The sequence below is a fragment of the Phalaenopsis equestris genome, unplaced genomic scaffold (genome assembly GCF_001263595.1).
Source record: "Phalaenopsis equestris unplaced genomic scaffold, ASM126359v1 Scaffold001081, whole genome shotgun sequence".
Classification (NCBI taxonomy): Eukaryota; Viridiplantae; Streptophyta; class Magnoliopsida; order Asparagales; family Orchidaceae; genus Phalaenopsis; species Phalaenopsis equestris.
In genome coordinates, this window is record NW_018165520.1 from 1,189,788 (window position 1) to 1,204,669 (window position 14,882).

Here is a 14,882-nt window from a genome sequence, read left to right on the forward strand (position 1 = left end):
ATGTCAACCAATTATAAAACAACATTCCACATTATTATCACCGAAAGAGAAAGAAACAATTATTAATAAAACCAAAGACCTCAATTGTTGGCCGCAAAAACCTACTCAAATCTTTGAAAGGCAAATAATAAGCTATATGTGAGGCAGGAATATTTTTATATTAAAAAGATAAAAAATTTGGCAAACGCAAAGAAGAGAAGTAAATATTTTCCTAGTTAAAACACTTAAAGAAGAAAGGAATATCGCACAGAATCAGTATATTGGGCTAAAGGGAAGCAAGCTACACAGAAGGTCAACCAATTATAAAATAACTTTATTCATTCTTATCTCTGAAAGAACAGGAAGCAGTTATTAATAAAAAAAATACCTCAAGTGTTGGCCGCAAAAACCTACCCAAATCTTTGAAAGGTAAAACATAAGCTATATGTCAGGCAGGAATAGTATTGTTTTAAGAAGATAAAAGTTTTGGCAAATGCAAAGAAGAGAAGCAAATATTTTTCAATTTAAAACACTCAAAGTATTTTGGGGGTCTAAAAAGTTTAGAAAATAAATTACGGCTAAACACTTTAATTTTCCTCGAAAAAAGAAGTCTAAAGAACATCAATAAAGTTATACCTCCATGCTTTCAACAGAAGCTTGTGCAGAAACTTGTTGCATCTCTGTAGAGAGATTGTGTACTCCATTTGATTCCACCTGGCTTGAAGAAACTCTAGCAAGAGTCCGTTCAATCACAGAAACCAAGTCAGCATGTGTGCTGCGCAAATGAGATATCTGCAAAATATGATTGCAATACTGTGGCCATTCCACCAAACGATCCATGAACTGCTCCAAAGCTTTAGTGCCAAACATAAACATCTGCAAACAAGCATTATTATATAAAATAGATTAAAAGAAAACAAAATAATAATTTCATCAATTGATTGCATACCTTTGAATCAATAGATTTGCGTAATGCATCAAGAACGCCACGCAAGGCAATACCCAGAAAAAGATGAGTCACAAGCTGGTGCTTTATAAGCAAACCTGAAAACGGAGAATGAAATATGCCATTGGAGCATCCTTATATGAACATAATCTGCAAATAATGATAAAAACCATTGCTCTCGATGAAAACAAAATAACAAAGAACTACTTCTCCAAATCCCCAGAAAAAAAAATATGTAAACTTTGCTTTAAATAATGACAAAACTTCTGCCAACAAACTTGAGATTGTTTACCAAGCACTGTTCTAATTGCTGAGACATTAAAGCATTAATAAAATGATTCCCACAGATTCTACACAAAAGCATCAATCAAAGGTGGTTGTTTTGCCTGAACCCCTTGTGAATGCTCTTTAAGAAGACTCACTACCCCATTCAAATGGTTTCCTTGTAATTTCCAATATCAAGTATGCACCATATGCCAGCAAATGATTTTCATCACTTAAATCTCTCAATATAATGGCCAAAATATGAAATAGTAGATAAGAACCTCTTTGTGTAAAACTGCAAATATTCTTTGGCCGTCATCTTTAATAACAGAGATCAAATTGATATTTCTGGATTCCTACTGGCTGCCCACTAACAAGGTAATAAGGACTGCTTGAATAGGAACTGTGCAAGGTATCATGGCCTTGCCTCATCCCCAAGCACCCAGCTTGCGCTTAACATCAGTGCGTAGAAGCAGCCAAGTTAACAACTCACAAAGAAAAAAAAAATTAAAAAACACTATCATTTTCCTACCTTCATACTTAGGCGACCATTGTTCTAACTAGAAAATACGTCTAGCACATGCACAAGAAAATTAAAAACTAAATAAAATTTTTAAGAAAAGAAAATATTATCATTAGAACATATTAATTTTTGTTTCGAAATAAAGTTATATACAAACAAATGAACTTTGTATAAAATAATATAAATTTAATGAACACGAATAAAGCAATAATTTATAAGTATTAATATACATTATCAATTAAAAAAACTTGAAGTTATTATGATGATTATATTATAAACATTATTTTAAAAAAAGAAGAAGAAAAAAACTTATAGCAAATCCAAAAGAGCCCAAGCAATTTTTTTTTTCAATTCTATAGTTTGTAATTAATTAATATAAATAGCATTTCTTAACTTATAATAATCATATTAAATAATATTATAGTTTATACCACAGTTAATTTTAGCATAATATACATATAATTACTAAATATGGTTAAATTTCATCGTAAAATATATTAGAACCATACTAGCTGTGATTAAAAAATTATTAAAATTTATTAGGATAAAAAGTTAAAAAACATAATAAGCAATTCTATAGTATTTTCATATGTTCAGATACATATTATATAAACACGAGTTTCAAGTAATAAATTATGGGGTATTACAAAATAATTTGATTTAAAGTACAATGCTCTAATGACATCCTATTTAGTGTCTACATTGGAGTCTAAAGGCCTTCGTTTAAGTAGAACTAAAACTGAATACATGGAATGTAATTTTAGTAGTAATAGCTCTAGTGACAGAAGTGTGACTTTGGGTGATCAAATTATTAAAAGGTGTGAACGATTTAGATATCTTGGGTCCGTTGTCCAAAGCGATGGTGATATAGATGGGGATGTTAATAGTAGAATTCAAGTTGGTTGGTTGAAGTGGAGGAATGCTTAGGGCCTTTTGTGTGATAGAAAAGTACCGCTAAGACTGAAAGGAAAATTTTATAAGACGGTGGTGAAACCTGCATTGCTCTATGGCGCTGAATGTTGGCCTTTAAAAGAGAAGCATAATAATAAGTTAAGTGTTGCCGAGATGAGAATGATTAGGTGGATGAGTGGCTTTACACTTAGAGACAAAATGCGGAATGAATATATTTGTGATAGGGTTGGTGTAGCTCCTGTGACAGACAAAATTAGAGAAAGTCGTCTTAGATAGTTTGGTCATATTAAACGTCGACCATTAGATGATCCGATTAGGAGAGTAGATGTTTTAAATTCGACTTGTGTTAAGAAAGGCAGAGGTAGACCTAGGAAGACTTGGGCTTATTGTATTAAAAATGATCTTAATTTACTAGAACTAAATGAAAATATGACACTAAATAGGATGCAATGGAGAAAAAGGATTCATGTAGCCGACCCCACGCAGTGGGATTAAGGCTTTGTTGTTGTTGTTGTTGTAAAGTACAATGCTTACCCACTAATATAGCACTATATTGCGGGTTCCTAAACCCCGGAAGTGAAAAGTAAAGTGTTGCGTTCCGTAGTCAACAACTAGGATAAATTTTTTGTCGAAAATTCATTAAATCGTGTCAATGCTAGGGCGTCCACTGGAATCAACATGTAGTATACAGTCAAAAGTGTGCAAGGGCCGCTACACCAACGTCGGGGTGTAAGGTCAAATAAACAAGGGTTCCCACAAAATGGACAAATGCAGACAAAGAAGTTAGTCTATGAAATTAATCTTATGATAGAATCTTGAAATATAAGTACTCTCACAAGTAAATTAATAGAATTAGGATACTACGAGTCATAGAAAAATAAATATCTTATACATTCAAGAAACTAAAAAGATTGAACAAAAGACTAAAGAAATTGATGGCTTTGGGCTTAAACTTTAGTGATCAGGTAGGAGTCACATTAAAAATATTGTAATTGTAATTATAAATAAGATTTTGAAAGATAATGTTATAAAAATTAATACAAATTTGAGATAACATTTTAATCTTATAAGTGTTTATGCTCCTCAAATAGGTTTAGATATAGGTTCAAAAGAGAAATTTTGAAATAACCGGGAAGAATTAATGCAAATGATATCTCTTGAAGAAAGAATATTTATTTGAGCAGATTTCAATAAACATTTTGATAGAGTGGTAGAAGATTTTAGAAATATTAATGGTGGCTATGGTTTTTGAGTGATTAATGAAGAAGATAGAACGATATTAGATTTTTTTTCAGCTTATAATTTTGTTATTGCTAATACTTTATTTAAGAAAAGTGATGAGCATATTATTACTTATAAAAATGAATATAATAAAACACAAATTGAGTATTTTCTTATGAGAAAAAGGGTATTTTCTTATGAGAAATTTTCTTATGAGAAAAAGGTTATTGCCGACAATGTAAAAATTATGAAGTCATTCCAAGTAAAAATTTAAGTACTTAACATCGATTATTAGTTTTGACTTTTATGAAAGGAAGCTGGAAGATAAAAAATATAATGAAATATTGTCATAAAATTAAATGAAATACCTAAAAGACAAAAATAAAATTATTTTTACGAGCAAACTTTAAGATTTCAAGATTTAAAATGTTCATGAAGAAGCTAATTCTATGTAGGATAAAGTAACAAGAGCTATTAGACAAGTGGCAAAATATGTACTTGGAGAATTAAAAAATAGTTTTTATAACTAAAAACTGTTGGCATTAGAATAATAATGTGCAAGAAAAGATAACATATAAGAAATTATGTTATAAAAAATGATTTAAATGTAAAAGCTTAGAGAACTGCGAAAAATAAAAAGGGCCCCTAGAGAGTTTAAGAGAACAATTTGTGATGCTAAATATTCTACTTTTAATAATCTTTATAATATATTAGATACTAAAGAGAGCGACAGATATACGTATAAACTAACCAAACAAAGAAAAAAAGTAAAGATTTAACTCAAGTAAAGTGCATTGAATATGAAAATCAAAAATTGTTTTTCTTAAATAAAGATATTAAGCATATGTGGGTGCAATGTTTTTGATAAATTTTTCAATGAAGTGTTTCAAAATACAATCGACCTTGGTGATTTTAATATCGCTAATAATAATAATTTTTTTTATTTTTATCGTCGCATAAGTAAAAAAGAAATTGAGATTGCTTTAAAGAAAATCAATGGTGGAAAATTAGTAAAACCTCATGAATCCCAATTGAAGTATGAAATTATTTAGGAGATCTGGGAGTTTTTTGGCATACTAAACTTTTTAATATTTGTTTAAAAACTAAAAAGATGTCTGATGAGTTGAGGAAGAGTATTTTGTTCCCAATTTTTTTTAAAAAAAGGAATGCATAGCAATTAAGTTAATGTCTCATACATTGAAGTTATAGGAGAGAGAAACTGAATATAGGTTAAGACGTAATACAAAGAATTCTAATAATCAGTTTGAATTTATGGCAACCAAGTCTAGCATAGATCTTAATTTATTAGAATTAACTGAAAATATCACTCACAATTGGACACAATGGGGAAAAAAGATTCATGTAGCCGACCCCGTTTAGAAGGATCAAGGCTTGTCGTTGTTTTTGATGCTTACCCACTAGTATACGTACATTTGCCAAAAATCATTGAAATAAAAAGATGGATTAAAACTTCACATAAGCTTTTTCAAAGATAATAAATTTACTTGTATAATTTTTTGACATTATCCTTGGTCTTATCTAAAGTTAATCATCTCATAATAATACAAATTCCAATTCAACCCAAATTAAGCGGAACCGATCTAGGTCAATTCAACTTCCTCTCGTGGCTATGTAGACAATACAAAGTACCAAATTCCATGAAACTTAGTACAGATTGACCCAACCCAACCCAGTTCAAATGGCCCGACTGAAGTTTGTTGGATTCTTATTCTAATGTGCATGAGGGCAAGCTTCATAGCAGTTGATGCTCCCCCTCTTCTATAAGTCAGCCTCCATTCCTTCAAATGCTTTGGCTTAGGGAGGGGTGGCCTACATGCTGCTGCACCAAGCTCATCAAAGTGTTTAGTGGTTGTCGGCAACCAGGGAAAATCACAAAGGTAGTGCCCTTAAAAGCTATTTTTACACAATAACCCCAGAAAATCAATTACACCAACCAAAAACTCAAATGAAAGGAACCAAACATGCAAAATAATAAACTAAGAGTTTGATAACGGATATGTTAGCATGGCAATGCAGGGCAGCCCATCATGAGCTCCATAAGTAGAGGTTTAAAATTCGATAGATCATGCCAAAGTTCTACATCAGAAACCAAGATTTCCTATGAATCAGACCAAGGAACATGACAATTTTTTGCATTCTTTAAAGATGAAGACGCATTAATTCACCATTTACCATAAAATTTAGGGCGCACTTAAGGATGTGGCTTACTCCATAGAATGGAAAATCTGATTTCCTTTAAAACAGGAATTTTACAGGTAATTAGAGCAACTAACTAAAAAAGAGAAATAAGTTACATTCAAGAATATTTATTCTCCAATAGAGCATTCTTAAAGCAAGTTCTCATGGGTTCTTGTCAAGAAAAATGACTGCCTCAAAAAAGGGGGGAAATCTACTTAAATCTATTTAAACTTTGTAAAAATATGTAAAGGGACGATTTATCACGGTTCATAGGAGAGGTATAAGGAAAACACAAACTGCATTTTCCTATGTATTACCCACTTTTCTTTCCTTTCTTTTCTTTGCCAAACAAATCTGTCCTAAGATGTAGTTCACAAGACACAATCAAAAATAAATCTGCCGCATAAACTAAATATAATCAAGCAACTTGTAACATAAGGTACACTAAAATTTTAACAACTATATACGTACTTTCTCACTGTTTAAGTATTTTTCCAAGAGAAGCATTCACCAAAAGAAGTAGCGCACAAAAGAAATGATACATTGAACAAGAGTAGACAAAACACCAGCACGAAATACTTCCACAATGTGCAAGATTTGTGGAAGTACTAACATGAAGCCAGTTTTTGCAAACAAGAAGGTAAGGCTCATACAGTATGTCCTCACCAAAAAGAATAGCTGCTATCTTAAGTTGTCTGTCAGGATATTTGGAGAAGAACTTGTACTCCTCGAATAAATTAGAAACCATGCATTCATAGATCTTCTGCTCCCTGTAATATCATTAAATATTCAGACTTGAAAATTAAGCAAAACCCTCAAAAGAAAACAAACTTATAATGCTTACAAATTGTTTATGATTTAGAATCAACAAATAAAATTTATGCAAAAAAAAACAGACTGCAAATTACTTCAAGAAGACATTAGACGAGATGATTGTATGATGACACAACATAAGAGAATTGAAATTACTACAAGGGCAGTGTGTTATTGGAAGCTTAAGGTTTAAACCAGCATAGGAATAACAAGCAACTGGACTAGATTGGTGATGCTTCGATAAGCAGATAAAATTTATAAATAAAAATAGAAGAACCAAATAAAATCAGCCAGTCAATATAACTGAACATCATACTAGTGAATATTCAAGGATGCAATATTAAAAGAAGGAACTAGATAAATGTTGTTGCTGAGTAAATAGCAAGCGGGGTTAAGAGATAATGAGAGGGTACAAATAAGTCAAGGCTTGCAAGGGCTTAATTAATCCTAATCTGAGCTAACCAAATCAAGTAAATTCATATTGAGTAGTGTCATTTCACCAAAACTATTACTGATGGTTCCCAATACTCTTCTGATCTCTGGTCAAAAACTATAATCATCCTGTATCCTGTGCCATTTTGTTTAGAAGTCCAGAGGTCTCTCATATCTTTATATGCACTATAGTAGCATACACAGTTCTCAACTTTGACAAGCCGCTTACTACAAATGCCACATCTTGCATGACAACTTTTATATTAAAATTCTGCAATATTAATCAACTGCCATATAAAACGTGACATTAATTTATATTAAAACCTGCAAATTTATTTAACAATTAATTAACACAAAAAAATGGTACTAACTTTTATTTTGAACTTGAATCCATTTATATTTTAAATATGTGTATTATATTTAATTAATGTTCAACTATTTTACTAACTTACAAAAATAAACTCACAAAAAACGTCACTAACTTATAATTGAATTATTTTATTTTAATCTATTTATTAACCTTCAAACATTTCAGCCCATGCAAAAACCTTTATCGTAAAACACAGACTAACTCGGTTTTTTCTCATTTCAACATCCCTGCAGAAACTAGTTACAAACTATTAACTGGAAGAAACAATATTCTTGCATGGTCATTCTATCAAAATATCACACAAAGATCGTAAACATTCACACAGTGGCAAGACAAGTCATCTAAGATGCATATCGTGAATAGAAACATGCCCATGTAAGTTCATAGTACGGTTCAAAGAGGGATCACAAAAGAAGCAATCCATCATAGATGAGCTCAAGTGCAATTGCATATGCATTACATCCTGATTTTTTATGGCTTAGTTCGATAATAAAATGATTATTAATTTTTCTAATTATGTATATATCTATTCAATTTTAGATGATTTATGGGTGATTATCATAACTGGGTGATGTTTTATAAAAAGGTTTTGGAGCGGAAGTTTCAAAATTTTAGAAAAATCATGCTAGTTGTCAAAACTCAAGAGGAAAACAGAAGAAGATCAAAGAGCATGAGAAGATCTAAACTATGGCCAAACAGAATGAATTTTTTTAAGATGATTAATTGTCTTTCTATGTTTTACCTTGCTTTAATTCCTATATATGTATTCAGATTAATTGTTGAGGATTAATCTATGAATAATAAAATTAGAAAACCATATATGTGAGTACAAATCTCAAAATTCAGTGATTCTAATCTATGAACAAGAAAATTGGAAAACCATAACTGTGAGTATAAATCTCAAATTTCAATGATTCAGACGCCAATGGATTTCTTTTGAGAAGTAAATTATTTTAGCAGTAATTGATTAAAATTTAACATTAATAATTAATCTTATCACATGTAGCATGAGCAATATGCTCATTGATTTTTGAGTATAACTATACAAGCATAGCATTTGCATGCTTGTTGTGAGAATGATGAGAATGACATTGAGATGATAAGAGTATGATTCTGAGACTAATTGAATGATATACACGTATGCCATGTACAAGGGAATGTTAGATGATTATAATTCATCACGAAAATGAGTATTTAATTCATGAAAATATCTGCTTCCGTTTATGGATGAAAGTTTCACACCAACAATGAATGAGAACTTCATAAGAAATTGGCTCCATCATCGTGTAGAAATTTTGAGAAATTAAATTTTGGAAAATTGGTTCAAGTATTTTGGAAAAATTTTCAATCCTGTTCACTTGCTCCATTAATAATCTTACTAAAATTTGTGTGCGCCTTTTTCCTAGATAATACTTTATCAGTTGATAACTACATGCAATGAACAAGTGCTGATTGCACAAATGCCAACATTTCTTAAAAGTGAAAAATAAACCCAGATCAAGCTATTACCAACCCATAAAGTATTATCCCCAAAAAAGGTGCATAAAAATTACATGAATAAAGCTAGTCATAGATCATAATGAAATGCAAACATTTGGAAAGAGAAATGTACTTGAAAGCAATATTTCGAAAGAATAAATCAAGAACAGCAGCTAATGTGAACCTGGCATATCTACCCACCTCCTTTCAGAAGATTCTTTGAAACGAGCAAGCATTTGAACCATGTCTTCAACTGAACGCTCTCCAGCAAACATTTGTTGAAAACAAGCATTTGCTTCTGCCTCAATCTCATCAGTGCTCCAATCAGCATTGCATACAGAGCTTTGATTTTTTGTAGTACACAGAACAACAAGCCTATTCAATTCTTCAGAAAGTTGGAGAGAAAATTGCCCAGAGTGGGCTTGAAGAACCTGCAACGTGGTATATAATAATGACCATACTGGCGTGGGTAAGTTTCTTTTTCATTCTTTCTTTCTTCCACTAGGCCATTTATTTGTTTAAAAATGACAGATTTCCAACATTTAAATGAAGGTGCCCTGCCAGGATGATATTGAGTCGAGCTCAACCAACTCATCCCAAACTTGAAATAGAATATTTTAATTTAGACTTGAGTCCAGTTTAAATAGATTAAAGATTGATCAATTTTAAGCTTCAAATCAACCATGCATATTAAAGTATGTTTGGTGTGCGTGTGCATGTATGCCAACTATTATTATTAAAAATGCACTTATGAGTCGAGCAGAATGATGTACAAGCCTTGCACATAACTTGCAAAAGAGACCTGAACTTGTGACAAAGCCCGTACATAACATCATTCTTTCGCATCACATCATAACACTATAAAGTCAACTTCAACCTGGAATGAAATACTAGTTCAAATTTCATGTTTGGTTCAGCATTTTATAAAAGAAGGAAGTCACAGATACGTCCCATTGGTTCTCAAAGTCATTAAGCCCATCTTTTATCACGGTACTATTAGTTTTTCTTGGTGGTTCACCTTTGCACACTATTTCAGTCGTTAGCTTTCGCCCTTGATATTCTCATCATTAGCACTAACGATTTTTCACGCACGTACTTCTTCTCATGATTGATGCTTGATGTATCATCCACACCCCTGATGTCCCTTATTCACCATTTCTCAATTTATGCCACCTCAACCGCTTATTCTCTAGTCTCACAATCTCAATAGTATTAGCAATCTTTAACTTCTTTAATTACTTTATTATTTATATGTAAGATTCTTTTTGGTTTTAGTGCAGATCGTTGGAAATTAATGTTGAATGTGTCATTATATTTATTAAAAGATATTGGCTTGATTTATTTAAATTTGGTAAATTGAATGGTTATTATATGCACTCAATATATGTATATACTGTATAACTGAAATTAAATAAATAATAATAATAAATAAATAAAATAACAACAACAATAAAATCGATCTGAAATAACTGTCAGACGGTTTCTACTATTAGAAGTCAAAAGGAGACTTGTTTCATTCATAGTCTTCAGAAAATGCACGGAGAACGAGAGGAAAAGCGAGAGACGGAATAATATGGAGAGGAAGTCGCCGTTTGCGTGCGTAGGAGATAACATCGAGCCCTAGCCAATAAGTCAAGGAGAAAGGAGGTCGAGCAGCTTCAGCATTGTGCTTGTTGTGCTCGCGTGCACAATGTGTTCATCGTAATAACTGAAATTAAACAAATAATAATAATAAATAAATAAAATAATAATAAAATTGATTTGAAATAACCGACAAACGGTTTTGACTATTAGAAGTCGAAGTAGACTCGTTTCATTCGTAGTCTTCAAAGAACAAACGAAGAACAAGAGATGGAGAGCGAGAGATGGAAGAAGAAGAAGATAGAGAGGGAGAAAGTGACCCCTTGCGTGCATAAGAGAGGGTTCGGTCGAGGAGAAAGGAAGGTGATTGAGCAGCTTCGACGTAGTGCTTGTTGTGCTCGAGTGCTCGCTCTGTTTTGGCGTGTCGAACCCTAGTCGAAGGAGATTAAAGGAAGAAGAGGAAGGATTGTACATGTGGTGAAGCAAACCTCACGTGCGTGAAGGAGGAATCAAAGCCAAAGGTGAGGAGGCAGTGCCTTCGTGCGCTGCTACCATGAGAAGCAATGGAGGAAGAGAAATCAAGCCCTAGTCGAGGAGGCAGCGTGTTGTGTTGCATTTAGTCATTATCGAAGTTAGAGAAATAAGAAGAAACCCAATAAAAAAAATTTGTGACTATCGAGAGGAAAGGAAACTAAGAAGTGTGGGAAGAGCAGAGAGCCGAGCACTATATTAAGGTAAGAGCAGGATTTAAGTTATCAAATTATACATATTTAATTAATTTGATATGTTATGATAGCAATATTAAAATTTTATGAATTTAAAATAGATATTGTAAATGGAAGATTTTGGTGCGAAGGAGAAAGGGCACGACTCATGCAAGCTTTGTGTGCAAGCTGGAAGAACCAAACCTTATTGATATTTACGATTTTTATGATGTTAATTACTTGAACTGAAATATCAGTTTACTTACTAAATGCTATGATACCGAAGTTAACCCAAACAGTGAAAACATGAATATTATTGCTAACTCAATTGAGGATACAATTAGGACTCAAAATTAAAAAAAAAAAAACCACTTGCAAACAAACAACAAAAAAAAGAAGATACAAATAATCTCGACGAGTAGGAGGTCTGAAGAGGTGTAGGGGTTGGCAGCTGCGATGAAGGTCGAACGACAGAAGACCATCGATGAAGAAGTAACTTGTTGCTATTAAAGGGGGGAGGTAAGTGAGGGTAGCAAGGCAGCGAGAGTGGAGGCGTCGAACCGCAAGAAATTAAGAATGTCGGCGGCGGTTGGGAATCTGCTAGGCAGAACGGGAGGTCTGCAAGAGACAACGAAGGTGGGTTGTGGCCTACTGGGAGGAAGGTGACAGCTTGCTGGAAATAGTTAGGAGGGATGCGGCCTGCTGGAGGAAGGTGGTAGTGTGCTGGAAACAGAACGGAGGGTTGCAGCCTGCTGGGAGGAAGGCGGCAACTTGCTGGAAATAGAAAGAAGAGCTGCGGCCTGCTCGGAGGAAGGGGCAATTGGCTGGAAGCATGACGGAGGGTTGCGACCTGTTGGGAGGAAGGCGGCAACCTGCTGGAAGTAGAAAGGAAAGCGGCAACTTGCTGGAGGCAGGGCGGTATTGGACGGTGGCCTGCTGGCTGCAAGGAAACGATTGTGCGGCGGCCTGCAAGGGCGCATTGAAGGGAGCCGGCGGGATCTGACAAGCAGGGTAGCTATTGGCGGTTGTTAAGGAGAAGTAGGAGTGGCGGCAGCCTGCAGGGGTGCATGGAAGAGTTGGAATAAAGGGATAATCACCACCTTGTATGAGGTTACAGCCGGAGCACCCCCTCGTCGTCGTATACAGTCCTCAAGAGGGAAAACACTAAGGCATATCTTGAATTCAGATTCAATCCAAAAAACTAAGGAACTCTAACCACAACACTTCATATTTATATTGAGGGTTAAGACCTATTTTAGGTAATGTTTAAAATAAGACGGAATAAAAAATATAATTAGAATTTCAGATTAAGCAAAGATTAAATAAATGAGGGGAATCGAGATTTGGAAAGGAAAGATATCAGATTTCAACAAAAGAAATTAGATTACGGATTTGGCAGAGACTTATCATAGAAGGGTGTTAGGAGGGAAAAAAAGAAAAGGAAAGGGAGGGAAATGGGAGGGAGAAAAAAAAAAAAAGTGACAGAGGGCGCCTTGAGGATCGGTCGATCCAGCCAAGTTGTGGACCGAACCCTAGGCCGGTCCTCCCCCAAAAACCTGTGTCATGCTAATAACAGGTTTAACTAAATCTGATAAAAAAGGCATAATATATTAGAGGTTGAATCAATTAGAATTATAAGGGAGAAAGAGGAACACTGTGCAAGGAAGCAAACCAAACCTTTTAAGACAAGGAATCGTATACTTAATTATATGTATCATTTTAAATACATGTCATTATATATATTTAAATATTTCTTTTATGATGGGATTCTTATAGTTATATAAACCTTGAACTCATATAGGTGATGGTCAAGGAAGTGAAGTGATGGAATAAGCTCTTGCAACGGTTTTTTAAGGCAAATATGTGTAATTACTTTTTTTTGTATGTATTAAATTAAAATTTTATTAAATGAATCATTGTATTAATACTTCACCTATTTAATAAAAATAATTATTAAAATTAATTAAATTTTTATTAAATAAATCATTAAACTAATTATTTTTCTGTGGATTGTATTTTGTGAATTAGTAGTGCCTCTTTCATCTATTGAAAGTCTTTAAAATCTATAAAATTAAATTAAACGTTAATACCATCCGACCGGAGATCCTGACTTGGTTAATTCTAAGTAATCAAGTCAAGTCGTGACACATACATTATAAAAAATAATAGTACTCTAATAAGCATTGATACACTTTGTGCTTTTAACAAAAAAAAATACTTTGCACGTTGCATCGCGCTTGACACTTCCAAAATGCTGATGTCAAGACCCTTTTCCTACTTTTCTCCTTTTACAATATTAATGCCAAAATATACAACAACAACAACAACAATCCTTAATCCCACTAAGGATGTGTTGGGGGGGGCAACGGTGCGTTGCCGCACCACAGTTTTTCTTATTTGACAAAACTGTATTTTGTCTGCGTCCTCAAAACGCTGCAACTAAAATCTGTATTTTCCCATCATACCTAGTTATTTGCGTTAGCTGCTAGAGTGCTACAGTCTTACCTTTTCAAAAAAATATATATATAATAGCCACCAAAATTTTTTAAACAACTATTTCACATCCGCTTATTCAAACAATTATAGCTGCCCAAACAAACCCTAAGTGGGGCCGGCTAAATGAATCATTTTTCTCCATTGCGTCCAATTGAGTTTCATATTTTCATTAATGCCAAAATATACATAAATAGAAAAAAGTGAGAAAAATAAATATATTTTATAAAAAAGTTTAAGAATATTCTTCATATTTTTTTCTAAGACTGATTTGTAATTTGCATTATCTAAAAGAAATCATTATGACATAACAAACATAGATCGATAAAATAATAAAAGCATAAGATAGAAACATAAGACAAAATAGAATACTATTGCTAATAGTCAATCTATTTCTTATTTTTATAGAATATTCTAATTATTAGAAGATGGTTCACTTCATAACCATAATTAATTAGAAAATTTTATAGTATATCTCTCTTTACAGAGTTGCCTTTTTTTATTTTTCTTTTTTTTATTTTTGAAAATATAAAATTTTTCCTGGCATGAAATCATTTCACTAACATAATAATTAAAACTAGTTAAATTTAATTTAATTTAAAACGTGATATGGAACAAAATCATACACATGTTAATCACAGTGGTCATGTTTGAATTAGAAAAGGCTTAAATGATAACTTTTCTATAGCATTGTTGGCCTCTAAAACTCTAGTGGACTGTACAAGAAATAATAGTCATGGAAGACAAGGCACACGGGCACATACATTGGAAAGAAGAAAACCCAACAGACAAAATTAGGTTGATCAGGCTGCTCACAAATTACTCCTACATGTTGATTTGATAACATGGAATTGGACATCAAATATACCAAAATTTCCATGATAAAATAATTTCTCTGCTAGAACTTGGAGTTCATCTAGATCTTGTTGCAAAATGAAGTGTTATAAGATAATTAACTGATTTTGT

At 32.8% G+C, this 14,882-nt stretch overlaps 1 protein-coding gene across 2 annotated transcripts in view; it reads right to left on the minus strand.

Annotated features, from left to right (window-relative positions):
* LOC110033031 (CCR4-NOT transcription complex subunit 1) overlaps positions 1-14,882 on the minus strand; it is a 67,670-nt gene that overhangs the window by 42,309 nt on the left and 10,479 nt on the right. For both annotated transcript variants that reach the window (XM_020736875.1, XM_020736873.1), the window contains exons 11-14: positions 9,340-9,569; positions 6,711-6,814; positions 929-1,023; positions 616-855 (exon numbers count right to left, since the gene is read on the minus strand). In XM_020736875.1, coding sequence (XP_020592534.1) covers positions 616-855; positions 929-1,023; positions 6,711-6,814; positions 9,340-9,569 — 669 coding nt within the window. The remainder of the gene's footprint in view (positions 1-615; positions 856-928; positions 1,024-6,710; positions 6,815-9,339; positions 9,570-14,882) is intronic.